The sequence below is a fragment of the Morone saxatilis genome, unplaced genomic scaffold (genome assembly GCF_004916995.1).
Source record: "Morone saxatilis isolate NCDOM2014 unplaced genomic scaffold, NCSU_SB_2.0 Contig21, whole genome shotgun sequence".
NCBI classification, from domain to species: domain Eukaryota; kingdom Metazoa; phylum Chordata; class Actinopteri; family Moronidae; genus Morone; species Morone saxatilis.
Window position 1 is genome coordinate 11,025,169 of NW_023339774.1, and position 16,002 is coordinate 11,041,170.

A 16,002-nucleotide genomic window follows, 5' to 3' on the forward strand; every position below is an offset into this window, starting at 1 on the left:
GTGTTGGTGAACCAGTTGTTGTTGCAGATGGAGTCAAACAGGCGCAAGCTCTCGGCCATGCGGCTCTGTGTGGTTGTGGAGAGAGAAAGGAAAGGAAAAAGAAGATCAGACCATGAGGAAATGATTTCACAGCTAAGAAATATGTAGTATTTGCTTTGAAGCAACAACCCAAATCAGCCCAATTTATCACACAATCAGACCTCATTCACACAAGCAGGATCATGTGATCTGGGAAAACCCAAGAGAGAAAATTAGGCCATGTAAGGTCACGGCAAAATTTGAGGATGAAAATAAAGACGAGATAAGAGGAGATCTAAAATCAAGCACAAGTCACAGTATCCACTTGACTAGCCAAAAGATACGGCGTTTCTGTTATGTCAACAGAGACTTGAGACTCAGACAGATGAAGACCTGAGTTTGAACTCTCACATTCTCCTCTGAAACAGCTGATTACTTCTTTAACCACCACTAATGTTCTCAAAGTACAAAACTGTATAATGATCACTCAGTGATCAACGTTTCACTCTTCTCAAGAATAGTTGTAAATATTGCAATAATTGTTATGAAAATGTGACTGGATCACGTGGTGTCGGGGTCAGATCACTGAGGACAGACTGCTCTAACCAGTGCACCATAACTGGTCTGGCTGTGTGATATTGTTTTTCTTCTTCAACCTTCAGCTTGGTAAATAAATATGATTAAATAGAGGTATTCTAAATGTTGCTGCATTATCATTTCCCGTAGGAGGAAATAAATGAATTAATGAAATTTTAAAATTAAGTACAAATCTATGATTTATTTTACAAATGTATAATGTAATCACTGATATCTGCCACGTGCTACAGATAAATTAGTCACAAGTTACAAAAAACGAAAAACAAAAATATGAAACAGGACCTTTTATGTTATGTAACTTGTTTATCATTTAGTTGTTTTGTTTTTTTAATTTTATTCCACTACACACAGGACAGGAAATTTCAAAATGGATTATTTCAAATGGAAATTTAATTTGCAGAATGGTGGAATATGCTGGTTTTTGGTACAGAAGAAAAAGGTCTACGTGAAAACTTTGTATACATGTGTATGTGCATGTATGCATCCATGTGCTTCCATACAGTTTGTGCTCATGTGACATTGAATGTATAAGAGAAATGAAAGAAAAAGAAAGTTGATCTGTTCATGGCTGGCATGTGGCGACTGGCCAGTAGCTTGTGACTGGGAGGTTGTCAGATGGAAGACTGCTGTTTAAAAGGTTACAGAAACAACGTGATGCTCTGAGCAAATCACAAGATCTGCACACCATGAAAAAAGATATTGAGGGGAATAGCAAAGGATTAGACAATCGTAGTGCAGATTCAAAGTAAACCCTGATTAATCAGTGGTGTAAGTGCACTATTTTTGGATAATGATGAAAAGGCTACAGTTGTGAGAAAAGAAAGTTGCATGCAACCTTTATATGTAGCCCAATAATATAGTATTATTGGAAAATTTAAATTTCCAATATTGGGACCTTAACATACACATGTTAACATATGTTGTTTTGGTATATGGGTCACTTTTCATAAATACTCTTTCTCAGCTGTGTGTCAAATTTGAGTGAGTAGCTCATAATAAAAACATCCCTGGAGGAAAAGTGCTGAGAGGACAAAGGTTTTCAAAAACAAAGAAATCGATGTCTGTTGAGCCACAAGTACTGTAAAACTAGCCACTGGATACTGTAAAAAGAAAATATCCCAAAACACTGTTTGTCAAACTAATAAATGAGCTAATTGTTGAAACTAAAATGACACACCACACAAAGAAGGGAATAAGAATTAGGTTTTATTCAACCCATATTGCATAAGAGTGTGTCTGCAGAATCTGTTAAACCCCAGTTCTGCACTGAAGGGTTAAAACTGCTCTTTCTTCACCCATATGTCTTCCTCTCTGCTCCGTTCTCTCACATGTTGTTATCCGACCAGATTGAAACATAAGCTCTCCTTTCTGTATAAGTATGTGTCCCCGCGGGGACAAAGACTGGCCTCCTAAACATTGTACACTACAAAAATTCTGGCTGTTTGACCTCACTCCTCCTCTTTGCAGGGTGTCAAAACAAGAGCCCAGCTGCTAAGAGAGTATGGCAGGAGACAGCCAGCTGAGCCCAGGGAGTCTCCAGTCTCTTCACCTGGCCACAACAGCGCTCGTACAGTAAGAGTTTCTTAATGGGGAGCGGGAGGAGGGGGGAGAGCAACATCCAGGAGCACTAAAGCATGCAGACCCCCTTCCTTCGCTTCAAACTGATTCACAGATGCGCACACACGCACACATACACACACTCACACACACACACACACGCATACACTGTTTTCCCCCTCGCTGCCTCCTGTCAGAATAGTCCAGAGGCGCAGGCCTTAATTAAGCTTAAGTATTAATGAGGAAGTTCATCCCTGTGTCATTGCTTTGTTTCCCATAAATACAAATCACTTAAGTGTGCAGCCACCCCTTCGTAATTCATTAAGGTTCATTTTAAATGTCACTCCCTCACAAGAAGGGGTTGCTTTGCACTTATCCACCGAAAGGATTTTCTCTGTCACCATGTTTTTTCTACCGTACCTGAAAATTGCATTATTCAGGCTTCTCCCTTCCTCTTATCCCTCTCTGTTTAATTACTAATGTCTCTGTTATTGTGGGCAGCAACACTGCTGGGGTTAGATTTAAAAAGAAACACACAAACAAACATAAACACAATTGTACATATTATTCTTGTGCTAGATTTTCTGCAAAATCGCATTTTTGATTCTCAGCTAAAAGAGTAAAAAAATGTCCTTTGAAGTTTGCTCATTTGCTGAAGCTTTATTCTTTTGTAATGTGGAAGAGTTTGATGTGGATAATACAGTATCAGTTTCTGTGTCCACTATAAGGCAAAGCTAAAATGACGACAAATAAAAGCTTTGCTCTGTAAGGCGAGGCTAGTATGGGCTACCTTAATACTACATGTAACATGGATAGTTGTGTGTAGGACCGAACCTTCAGACTGTCATTGTAGATTATTATAGATTATTAATATTTAAGGTAAAACTGAATCTGGTAACATGCAATAAATTAGCATTTGCTAAAGCAGTTCAGTAATGCAATTGTTATATAGTATAGAGGATACATTGAAACCTACTGTAAGTGCGCATGTAGAATCTGGTCAAGAAAATATTGGCAAAAAAAAACTAACAAACATGACAAGATTTTCTCACTTGGTGGTCCTTGAACAATCTCATTCTGTTTCTTGGAAAGCTCTTTTTCAAAACGCCATTATGTCACATGAAGCAATTCAATTACATGATAGTAAAGCCTTTGATAACCCATTAGGCGGTTAAGATGCTGTAGCTGAGTTGAGGGAGAATATTTCTGAGTACATTTTGAGGCACCGTTCTGACACCTGCCTCTGTGCTTCTGAAGGGATGCTCGGTGTGATTTAAAGCCACTGATCAGTGAAACTGTCATTTCACATTCAGATCAGTTCATATGTCGTCTTTGCTGTGGTTTGAAAGGAGAAGTGCACATGACAAACTTTGACATAAAAACATGAAACACCAGTAATTAATAATTAATTTCATGTGACAGGTAATAATTCTTGTTTGAGAGGTTAATAAAAATAATAATTGAAACAAGAAATAGAGCTGACACTGCAGTCCGTATCTGCCTTGATGTTTGGCTAACACAAGCTTAAACAGCGGCTCACCTCACATCTAGGCTTTTCATTTTCACCTCACATACACACAGAATTTGCTGCAGTTGCTCAGCCTCAGCCCTTGCATATAAACCTGCACTGCACATTCATAATAACGCACACGCAAACACTCACGCAGGCACACAATACATGCGTGCACACAGACACCTCATATCTATTCTCTCCAGCGCTGCTGTTTGTTCCCCCCTCCCCTCCTCTCACCCTCCTCTCCCCTTCTCATCCTCCCTTCCCTAGTCACAGCTCACTGTCAACAGCGCAGGATTAGGAGCATTTGACTGGCCTGTTGCTAAGAAACGGTAACCATGGCAACCGATTCATTATGAAGACAGGGATGGGACAGGGAAAATGCATCAGGGAATGGGTTGATGGGCAAATGCTGTACTGTAATTATTCTGGTGTATTTTCTGTCTTGTGTGAGCTGGTGCATTGAAACTAAACCGTGTGGGTCTGGTCTGATTAAGTTTGTTTTCTGACATTGCATAAAGCTTTGAAGGTTAAGGATACAACAAGACATCATTATAAAAACACCTTTTCCTCTAATGAGCACCTTTGAAGCAGCTGAAACAGTTTCTTATATGTATGGACTGAGTCATTAATCAGTGATCATCATACGTACACATAAAAACTGATGACTGCCTCAAAATTCGCAGTGAGAGTCGTATGAACGACCGAATTCTTCAACAAACATCGAGCTTTACCAGTTTTGGCTGCGTCATTCAACCTCCATAGTCAGTCCTGTTGTGTTGTTTTCCATCAGATAAGACATAATTTATGGAGCCTCTACTCAAACCTGCTCATTAACAAAGGATCATGCTACTATTGTTCACAGATTTTCTGTGCTCGCAACGTAGACTATGAAATAGAAGATTCAGCTGTAGCACTTCAACTAAAAAATGATGAGTCACCACTGGTCCAGAAAGTATATAACAGAATGAATTGTACTCATTGACTCAATTGTGTCAGTGCTAAGGTAAAGAAGGTAATAGATATGTTTGCTGGCAGGTTCATGTCAAAAGAGTAAATATTACTGATGCTGGAGGGAAACTAACAATGGCAGCTCCCCTTAACAAAGCAGGATTGGGAATTACAGTAACATTTACATTACATTTATAGCATTATTATGAAAAAACCCATTAATTAAACCTCAATATGTGCAAGGGCTTTACTACAAACTTATTCAACATTAGGTGTATTGTAAAACCAAACAAATGCAAAGTATCTGCCAAATCTCTTATCATTTCACTTTAGGCAAGTTCAAGTTAGGTTACGCAAAATTATCTTGCAGAAGGTTACGGTAAGGATGTGGTGAATGGTTTGTTCTTTATCTGAAAATCAGTTGAGTTTGCACAATCATCTCCTTTTTGAACAAGCCAAGCAAACAGATGGAAAACATTTTTTTAGAAATATGTCTACATATCCCCTGAGATCAGTCTGCCTAATATTCTGCTGTTTACCAGAAGCTCAATTGTCAGTATCTGTTTTCTGGTAAATTGAAATATGCTGTGTATGTAAGCATGTTTTCTGCCTAACAAACTGTAACTTAGTGATATTTGTTCCAGATATTAAGTTTGTTTATTCTAAGGGTTAATATTTTGTAATATATAACAATATCTGCTGTTATTGTACAGTATCTCGTCAGTATAATTCTCCTTTTGCACCTGAATCACGTCAGCTTAATGATCTCGTCCTTTACCATCACATTGTACTGACCTTCATTCCATGGAGTTGTCTAAAGTTAATCATAACTGAAGCTTAATCCAATTTAACGTAAACCAAATTGTGTTTCACTGCGGTTATATTCCCCATCAGCTGGTATATCATATACAGTTCTTAACCAGAGATACATTGAGTACACAGTTACAAACACTCTTCTCTTTCTCACATTGCGGACGTATTGAGCATGTAGAAGCTAGACTATGTGTTAGGTAATGGCTATGCTGTTCAGCAGTGTTGTGTCAGCTGACAGTGGTTATGGAAGCGAGCGGCTCCAAGATGTCAGGAATTAACTGTGGAGCCTTCAGTATGATGTCGCAGGAACCACAGCGACGTACCTCAATTCAGTTTAGAATTTAGATTAGGTATACAGTCAATGTGACATTTAGATTTGTTGCTGCATTATGCTGTCTGGCCTGATGTCCTGTAGATTTATGAGGGTGTGGCCTGATGTCCTGTATGGCCGCCATTATGTGATTTGTATGCTAGTACAGCCTCTCTTTCACAAATCTGTGTAGGACATTTGTATAAATGTTTAGCCTACATTATACCACAAATAACGGCAAGTGAAGTGTCTCCATGTCACTGTATGAGTACTTTGTCACTGACAGGCTCAGATTGATACATTTTATTTAGCATTGTTGTGGTGTGATCTAAGTATGCGCCCCATGCATAATGTGATATTCACTTTAAAATATGTGTGAGGAGATCATCTCTGTAGGTCATAACGTTAATAAACGTCTACACATTTCTGCCATATGTATGTTTTATTCATCCAGAAAATATCTATATAAATATAATTATACTTTTAGTAAAATATGAACAATGACAAATGGTGCAGAGGTGTTAAGACACTGTTATAAGACCACCTACGGTGTCATAACACTGCTAATTATATAAGCTATAGTCTGCTATTTAGATGCACTACAAAATGTACATTTCTTCTGGACTTATAACCTGATCAATGAGACTAAATTAATTAGTTTAATTAATGACAGACAGGTTTGTTTTAATGTCCTGAAGGTCATGAATATTACATTTTGGTTTATGTGTTATCGCCATCAATTGTTTTTAGTACAATATTTTTACAGATTTAGCATTTTTAACTCCAGGCAACATGCAATTCAAGGCTTTTTGCTTTGTTTTTTGTCTCACAGTATAGTTGCAGTGGTAGGCTCTGAGCAGGGATATGTGATAGAATGGCAACCTGTTTAGGGTGTACCCCAACTCTCACTGAGGCATGCTGGGATAAGGCCCCAGATAATGCATGGACAGTTATTTAGGAAAGAGTATGGCTAAATGTGAATAGCATCAATCTTATAATGAAAAATAACACTATGCGTGTGTTACACTCCAGCAGCAGCAACAACATGCAGCAACAGTGGTTCAGTCTAGCCTCTGAAAATCGTAGCCAACATTAATGTTAGTACTGTTAAATTGCAAGTTTATTGTCAACTGAAGAAACCCTTTTGGTATGTTCAAACAGATCTTAAGCTTAGCGTCATGTATTAAAACACATAAAACTGTAAAAGCAGTCAATAATTTAACCACAAAACATCCATGAAAATGTCAGTATTTGCAGCAATCTTATTATTCCCAGTAGGCTGAGCAGCAGGATGGCTGCTCTAATTTCAGGGTGGCTTTCTTTCTGGTGCTTTGGATCCATTGCTTTCGTCTTCCGCTCCTATCTTGGAATAATAAAAGTTGTTTTTTCCAGCACCTGTGAACTCCCATTGCTACACAGTGCCTTCACAATCTGCTAATTCTCACAGGTACAGCCCCACACTTTATTCTGTGAACTCAATTAACACCATACTGCATTTTTCTCCTCAGACTTTATTTTTAACCTATAAAATTAATTGATTTCATGTTCCAACCTGGCGCAGTGTACACCCTGTTTTATTCGGGTAACCTATGAATTATCAGGCCAGTTCAGTTACAGGAATGACAAAGTTTCCTCTGTGCTCAAGTTATTTCTTGCAGAGACTGTATAAAGATATCAAGGTGAACATGGATAGTGGAAACTCTTTAGGAAAGAAATGTGATCATGCCTGCGAAGAAAGAAAATAACTGACCCCTCATAGTTGGTCAAGACTAAAAAGTAGAATAGTATCTATTGTTGACCTTCCATTATCAAATGGGCAGTTAAACAAGCAATAACTACCCAACTATTCCAAAACACTCAGATAAGAAGATGGATATGCTATGGATAGCAAATTGTTGAAATTCCACTGGCATGAATAGAAGATAACTTACACGGGCCACTCTCTTCACTCTGACAGTTTTAAAACAGCTTTGCTCTCACATTAAGGCAGCCACCTTATTCTCACCCAATTCTACAAAATCGGTCCACTCTTGCCCCCAACCAAAAAACATTTGAATATGGGACATAAAACTTATTTAAGGCTTTCCAAACTGCTTATTATACAAAATTGAATAAACTTTAGAGAAATTATATCATGTAGTAACGTTATTTAGGATGAGAATAAAAGGATGAAAAGGGTGCATACAGTATTCCTGGATGCCGTGTGGGGATATTAGGAAGTAACAATTATGTCTTAAAACTTTTGCCTGTAACAATACAAATAAGAAAAAATTTGGTTTTTAGTCCAACATATCCAATCAACAGTTAGTGTAGGCCATAATGAATATCTTTCAAAAAAAGTATACTGTAATTTATAGGCTCTCTGAGGCTAACATCTAAACCAGGCTTCTTCCCCACAGACCAATACCCCTACATTTGTACATTTTATTTTCACATAGATTAAAATACTACTATACTTGTAGACGTGTTCAATTCAAGGTCCACTAAACAGTCCACTGACTGAAATGAACACACTCTGCATGTTTGTTTATGCCGGTCTGTTTCTGTATTTTAAATGATAAGCACTTTGGTGGTTTAAGGATCTTTCAGTGAGATTAAGATTGTGCATTTGTCCCCACCAGAGTAAACATAAGTAATTTACAATCGGAAAAGCAGACATGATGTACTCAAGCTACTAAAATGAAATGATGAGAAAACAATTATATTTTAAACTCCTTATTTTTGCAACTGAAATTCACCTTTCAAACTCTTTCCTCTGTTCGAAAATGCTATTGAGTTTTTTGGAAGTAATCATCAAACAACACAGTTTGCAGTAACTCCGGAAGTACCCTTAATACATTTAAAATAGCCACTATCTTAGAAGAAATATGCAATTGCAAATAATATGTATATGACGGAAGCAAAAGTAAAATGTAATCCCTGTATCTGTAACCACAGCACGGTTGTTGTATTGAAGACAACGGGGATGTACAGAGAGGAAATGACAGTGCAGAAGAGGCTTGTGTTCATTTTGTTTCTCAGAAGGGTTAAACCATTTAACACAAATATAGGTTGTTTGGTGACACCTCACAGTATTTTGCCCTCATCATACTTGTGCAACTAACAGTTGATCATTTCGAGTAATTCCATGGACTAGAACTTATATACCAACATTGTTGGTATTATTGCAGTTAATCAGATGATCAGTTAAGTGTTCACATAAGAACTATATTCTCATTACTTAAATGATCTAATCTTCTAATTCTTCTCACGAATGCTGTACAAATTTTAGATAACATAAGAGATAACATAAGACAGAATATTTGTGCTAAATGGATTGATATCGTTCCTCTTCAGACGACTGTGTTAAAGTGAGTAAGTGCTGTGGCAAGCAGCATACCTGTGTGCATATGCATACATTTACTATGAATTGTTTCTTACCGTCTGGTTGTCCTCGTAGAGTTTGAGGTCATAGCCACTTAGCTCGACACAGAAAATGATTGCAGTCACACCCTCGAAGCAGTGGATCCATTTCTTTCTCTCCGAGCGTTGTCCACCCACATCTACCATCTTGAAGGTGAGCTCCTTGAAGGTGAACTTGTTCTCCACAATGCCAGTGGTCATGTCACGGGATCGCAGGATGTCCTCTACAGTAGGGATGTATTCAGCTGCAGAGATGCGGTCCAGGTCATTCAGGTAGTAGGCAGTGTTGTCCTCTAAGTGGTACTCATTGGATCGTTGAAAGCACTCCTGGACCCCTGAGTCAGCCCACAGACGTTTCATGACCCCCTGCAACTCTGGAGTGATCTCCCCCTTGCTCTCAGCTGGCCCTGTGAGGGCAAAGAGCTGCACAGCATCGTAGGCGCGATCAGGATTGTGAAAGTCGATCTTGAGGGTGGTGAGGGCACGGATGATGCGGGTGAGGGAGTCAATGGCATTGTACAGGATGAGGGGCTTGTACTCCTTGCAGGCGTCCAGGTTGAAGCCTCCACTGTGGATGATCTTCATCTGTTTGACTATGGTGCTCTTGCCCGAGTTGCTGGTGCCCAGCAACAGTAGCTTGATTTCACGCCGCTGCCGCTGGCTCTCTGACCGCAAGTGGCGGTCGATTCGCCGAGAGCGCCGCGCCGCTTCCTTCTCCTCCGAGCTCTGACGGCATCCCATGGTCCTCCACCACGTGGTGAGCAAAAAGGAACTCGTGCTGCTGTTTGATGGGAAAGCAAATTATAACGAAGTGGTGACCGAAAAGGACTCGGTGGAGGAGTTGGAGAGGGTTCTCACTGAAGGTAGAAACTTGCTGGGGAAGAGGCAGACAAAACTTCACAACAGACCAATTTAACACTAGACAGGAGAGCCACCACACAGAGGAGTGACTCAGGAGTATTTCATTCTTTTTGTTCAGGGGCAGTCTGTGAGTCCTGTGTGGGCAGAACCCAGACTTGTGGGATGCCCACACAGCGCCTGGCTCTGAGGTTGGACTGCCTGCTGAAGCCAAGGGAGCTGGGGTTCATAGCAGGGGCTCCCCCTGAGGAAAAGCTCTGGAGGAAGGCTGGGGAACGTTCAGCTTTGTCAGTAGAGAAAGTGTTTGGGCATGATGCGTGCAAATAGCAAAACTCCCTCACACTCCTCCCACATGGCTCTTGTGGTACGTTGCCCTTGCTTGGCTCTTGCAACCATCCACCTCAGTTCGATATTTGGCCTGTTTTGCTTGATATTCTTGATAAAATCTTTTTTGCTTCTTCTGCGGTGTGATATCTTCCCGACAACTGAAGGCCTCTGAGTCTGCTAACACATAAGAAAGAGAAGAGACATAAATAGCATGTTTAAGAGCTGTTTCATCACCATCAAATCAATCATTAACACGTGTCAAAGGAATAGTTTAACATTTTGGAAAATCCACTTATTTGCTTTCTCTTGATGAGTAAGAAGATTGATACAACTCTTATGTCTGTGTGTTAGGTATGGAGCTACAGCTAGGTGGTAGTTAACCTAGCATAGCATGGAAGCAGGAGGAAACCTGACTGACTCTGAAAAGGTTTAAGAATACCTTGAACTTGCCGGTTAAATAATGATCCCAAGAGCCAGGAACCAGGCTTGCTGTTTGCACCTCTTTCTAGCCTTTATGCTAAGCTAGGACAATTGCCTCCTGGCTCTAGCTACACACCTAACACCGTGACATCAATCTTCTTATTTCCATCTTGGGAAAAATGAATGCAATATGTGTATTTCTCAAAAGGTTGAACTATTACTGTAATAAAACCTGAGGAAACAAAAAATATCTAATGGAAATATACTGATCGCAATGAAAGCATACAGTCCCATGCATACTAACCTGCACACCTCCCATTCAACCATTGCCATGCTACCCTTATTCTGTGTACACTGCCTCTTCAGATTTGCTGTTCCCAACAGTCACACACCCCAGCTCTCTCCGTCTGCAGTCCTGCGTTACCATAGACTCTGAGCCAAAGTAGATTTCTGCTGACCACGCCTACCCATTTAACACCACCGCACACACACAGAGACTCATTATATACACAATCAAGGTCAAACATACACATAGAAACAGGCAGAGAAAAACAAACTCCACTATTTGAAAGGAGACTGAGTCTGGAATAACACGATAAATGTGTTTCCTTGTAACCAATAGCATCTTCTGCTATTCACACTACAACACAGCACCTCATACTGTGGGAGCTGCTCAGCAAAACCACATCAGGTGAAATGCTTATTTACTATCACAGTGGAAAATAACAGGCTCAAGCCAGCAAGTGCCTCTCATGCTTTCATATCGTTGTAAAGCCCCTTCTCCTTGCCCAGACATCTGTGTTTTTATCCCTAAGATTGTATGCCGTGATCAGGAAAAAAAAGAAAACCATTTCTGGGAATATTCGGTTTCATTATGCTCATGCTTTGAGAAAGTAGCAGCTCAGGAGGCAGCACTTTTACTTTAATAAAACAAAGATTGCATTCTAACAAGGTTGGGGACATGAATTCAAATAAAATACTGTCTTATAGAATGTGACAAATTTAAAGCAAAAACAAATTTGGAGCAGTGAATGCCTGTGGGAATCTGTGATAAATAAATGTGCATTGAAACAGGCTGCATGCTATTGGCTGAGTAAAAAAATCATAAAATCATACTGTGGCCTAGTTCTGTTGTCGAAAATATACTCTGCAGACCTGTCATAGAGGGAGAGAGCATTTCTCAGAGCTCAGTGAGTGAGGTACACTCTTCAAATGACTGAGAGGACAAACAGAGCAGAACAAAGCCATAACAAAGCATCACAACACAAACAGAGTGGAGAGCATTGTTTCCTGGCTCCAGGCACCTGACTACCCTCTCAAAATGGCATAGCCAGCCAAACCGGTTAATGCACATCACTGATTTTGAGGGCCTATGAAACACATTAAAGCCGCGTGTGAAGTCTTTTCAATTTGCTATTTCAGAAATATGCAGCAATTGCTTTCCTGCGCTTTTAGAAGTTGTACCACTTTAGATAATTGCTGAGGAAGTAGTGTGCCGGCAGTGCGAAATCAGTGTATATTATTATCACATTAAATTCATATTAATAATATTCCCCATGCTATTACACTGCGTAGAATAAAACGTGGTCTGTTGCTTACCTACACCGTATAAACTAGAGCACAACACAGCGGGATAAAATGCCCGGAACTTTGGAAAGTTCAACAAAAATAAACAAAAATGAATTAAGAAAGTGCCTACGGGATGGAAACATGCTTACTCTTTGTAACAAATTACAAGCCTAATTTAAAGTCAAAATAGCTCCGAATGCAAACAACAACAAATAACTTGACTATGTTAAGTCCAACAAAATACCACCTCCACGGCAGGATTACTTACTTTACTCAATAAGGATACATTTCCAGGCTTCCCTCCTCTGGTAACTCGTATCTATCCTCATATATGGCAAACTCTCTACCAAAACAGTGTGTCATGAGTAGACCTCGGCCCTGGTGCAACAAAGAGGCGTGTCACTTTAAGAGTAAGTGAGTGGAGGAGGCAGAGCCATAGGGCCCACAGAGAGAGGCCAGCATCCTGATGTATCATGTGTAATGTGATAGCCAAGATGAGGCCGAGTCCGTTCACTCTCCTGCCTTTCCTCCACTGCTCATGCTGCACAATGCCCCTCAGCTCTCTCTCCATCTCTCTCCCAGGTACTTAACTGCTGTTATTAATTTATCATGCTGCAAATAATTACAATCACACCCTTTATTAGAGATGAGTACATGTAGTCACTGCGTTGTTCTTGTGTATAACGGTCTCTACTTTCCTCCTGCGGTTGTTGAGTCCACAAAATTGCTATTAAAGCTGGGGTCAGTGACATTAGGTTGAGTGGTGATTTTAATCCATCAGAGGCTCAGAAACCAAATGTATTTAAAGAAAAATGCATTATCTACAGATGTCATGTTAGTTTGGACAGTGTGAACAGTCTGAATACACAAAGAAAGAAACCTCACATTGATGATTAAACACAGACAGGAGGTATTAGTGTTTAAATAGGTAGTTTTCTAAATTTGCTGACACTCAAAACCTGAGAAAAAAACCTGTTAAACTGTTCGGGTAGCCAAGTACCGTGTGCCATAAAGATTATATTCAAACAACCACAAGAAACATATCTTTTAAAAAGAAGAAATTAAAGATTTGTTGGCTGGTATGCCCTCATCTGTTTTTCAGGTTCAGTGAGCACATCACCAGGTAAATGGTGACAATAAACTTGGCGTTCCAGGTCAGTTCAGCCATTGCCAAGCAAATATAGAACATCCAATTGTATCTAATAGCAGCTATTTTTAAGAGCTACACAAGCATGTTAAATCCATTATGTGTTGGTGTGAAATCAATCTCGCCGTGCTACTGAAGACATGTGATTCAAATTAAATTAAATTAAACCACATGAATGCAGGTGATACTCTGGTGCAGCAGTATAATGTGTTATGAGTCCCACTTGTGCTCAGGTGTGTCAGAGATAAGGAAGAACAAATTCAGATAATATATTCTTTTTATGAATGAAAAGCAAACACGCGTGACGTTAAAAAGAAAGGTGAAAGGCGCAGGTGCACTTTTAGTCATCTCGTAATGGTTTATGAATGAGGTGTGCAGGTGTGCGGTAGTGCGGTGGTCAGCAGGCTTGCGTTTCAAGGGGGATCGGATGAGGTGTTCCAGTAAGAATAAACCTGCTGTGGACAGACAGGCAGGAAGAGCACTGCACTTCACAACCTCTGTCAGTCATAAATAACTGTTGTTTTAAACAGGGGACCAATTATGTTTCCCGTTTAAGAGCCACTTAACCAGTACCCATTCACATCAGAACTAACTAAGGCAAGAAAATAGCCAATTCATTACAGCTAAGCAGGCCAAGGACGTTAGAACAGCAACCTGGGGACCGGCACCTGTGACATTCAGTATTCTCATTAGGATTATACAGAAATGCATATGTATGGCCAATTTAACCTTGACTATTCAGAACAGTATGGCACTAAGGAAATGTGACTCTTTGATGACTATACAGTAATTCATATCCATTATGCCCCATGGGTCAGCAGGCCTACTGAACTTTGTGTGTCACCATCATTCATGCATTTTACAACAGGACCTGCATTGTGTAGTAAACATGTTATTATATAAATACTAATAAAAAGTATATTATAAATATCTCTGTCTTAATGATGGTATTGGCATTACATAAAGAAGGATCCCAGCAGTTAGAGTCCCTCCAGCAAACTAACATACAGTACATGCACACAGAAAAACAAAACAGCTCACATGCCTTACGATCAGCTGCACAGTGCTCATGCTTTCTCATCCAAAGGCAGCTGTTTTAGTGGCTGGAAGGTTGCTTCCTGCTTCTGACTAGCTTTCCGCTGGCTGCATGACAAAAAGAGGTTACTGAAAGACTTAAGGCTGTCTGGTCAGTGTCCATATACAGTGTCAGAGTCTTACTGGAATCTAGCAGAGTGATTTTTTACAATAATATCCCAAACCCCGGGAGTGAAACAGTAGCTAATCCCCAGATCTGTACTAAATCCCGCTATTGTGTCAAGATTAAGCAGTTAGAGTGAAACTGTGATCAAACCTTTGGGCCTTGTCGGATATTTATGAGCTCTGTGGCGATTGTCAAGACCAACTATATGCAAAGTCTTTGTTTCCAAAAGTGTGTGTGTGTGTGTGTGTATAGAAATCAGCAGATAAATCAGCAGCAGCCTTGTGAGATTTCTGGGACAGAAAGTTGCTCGGGCCAAGCAGAGAAGGCCTCTAAGCGAGACAAGAGGCTCTGCTGGAGAGACGTTATTAATTTATGTGATGCCACAGAGGCCGTGAATAAGCAATGGATTAGTGAGAAAGTCTGAGGCGATCAATAGGCATGCTTTCTTCAACTACTGTTTTCTTCAACAGTTTATACAGTCACCACACGGTGATAAGACTGGAGTTTTACTGGAATAAAAAAAGGGAAAGTGACCAACAGTTAATGACTGTTTTGACTGATGACGGATGTTTTGAGTTTAAAAGGAGAAAAGCGAATTTAAAAAAGAGCTTTTATTTCCAAATAAAGGCATAAATATATATATATATATATATATATAACAGAAAATTTGCTGAACGGATGTTAGGGCCGAGTAATCCTCTTTCAGATAGACATGATTGTCTGCATTCTTTCCACACAGGGCAGAGATTTGAAATGTACCAGGGAAGAACAGACTGAAGAGAAACATCACGACTACTGACTTTCATCACGATGAACTGAAATCAAATGATAAAAATGAACTGAAGCAAATTTGCACGCACACGCATACACACACTGTTGACACTATATCGAGGTGGAGGTCAGGTTTGAGTCGACCGTTTGAAGCTGTGTTGACGCTACTGAGCTACAGCGAAACATTGGCGCTACACACCTGCTGAAGGTTTAGTGAAATTTCCGTAGATGTTGGCGTTTCTTTTGAAAGGGATGAGAAATTTAAACTCTGGTAGTGACGCTGTTGACAGTTGAAACACACACTATCAGAATATCATCATGCACCTGCAAAAACAGTAAACAAAAGAACAGCACTGCTTTTGAAAGAGCAGATTTAAGTTTCATTTCCGTGTGCCACCTATAAAAAACCCACACAATAATTTGTGCTAAGGCTAAAGTATTGGATATTGATATATATTAGCAGTGTTTGATTGGTCATTGACAAAACAATCACTGTCTTGAGGCTGTAATTGCTGGAGGTTTTAAATATTTAATCAGAAGCAGACATG

The 16,002-nt window shown here is 39.8% G+C and overlaps 1 protein-coding gene across 1 annotated transcript in view; it reads right to left on the reverse strand.

Annotated features, from left to right (window-relative positions):
* The window catches only part of gnaz (guanine nucleotide binding protein (G protein), alpha z polypeptide), a 29,579-nt gene that overhangs the window by 5,073 nt on the left and 8,504 nt on the right, over positions 1-16,002 (reverse strand). Inside the window, exons 2-3 of the mRNA XM_035668304.1 lie at positions 9,180-10,523; positions 3-65 (exon numbers count right to left, since the gene is read on the reverse strand). Of these exons, the coding sequence (XP_035524197.1) occupies positions 3-65; positions 9,180-9,902 (786 nt within the window). The 5' untranslated portion in view covers positions 9,903-10,523. The remainder of the gene's footprint in view (positions 1-2; positions 66-9,179; positions 10,524-16,002) is intronic.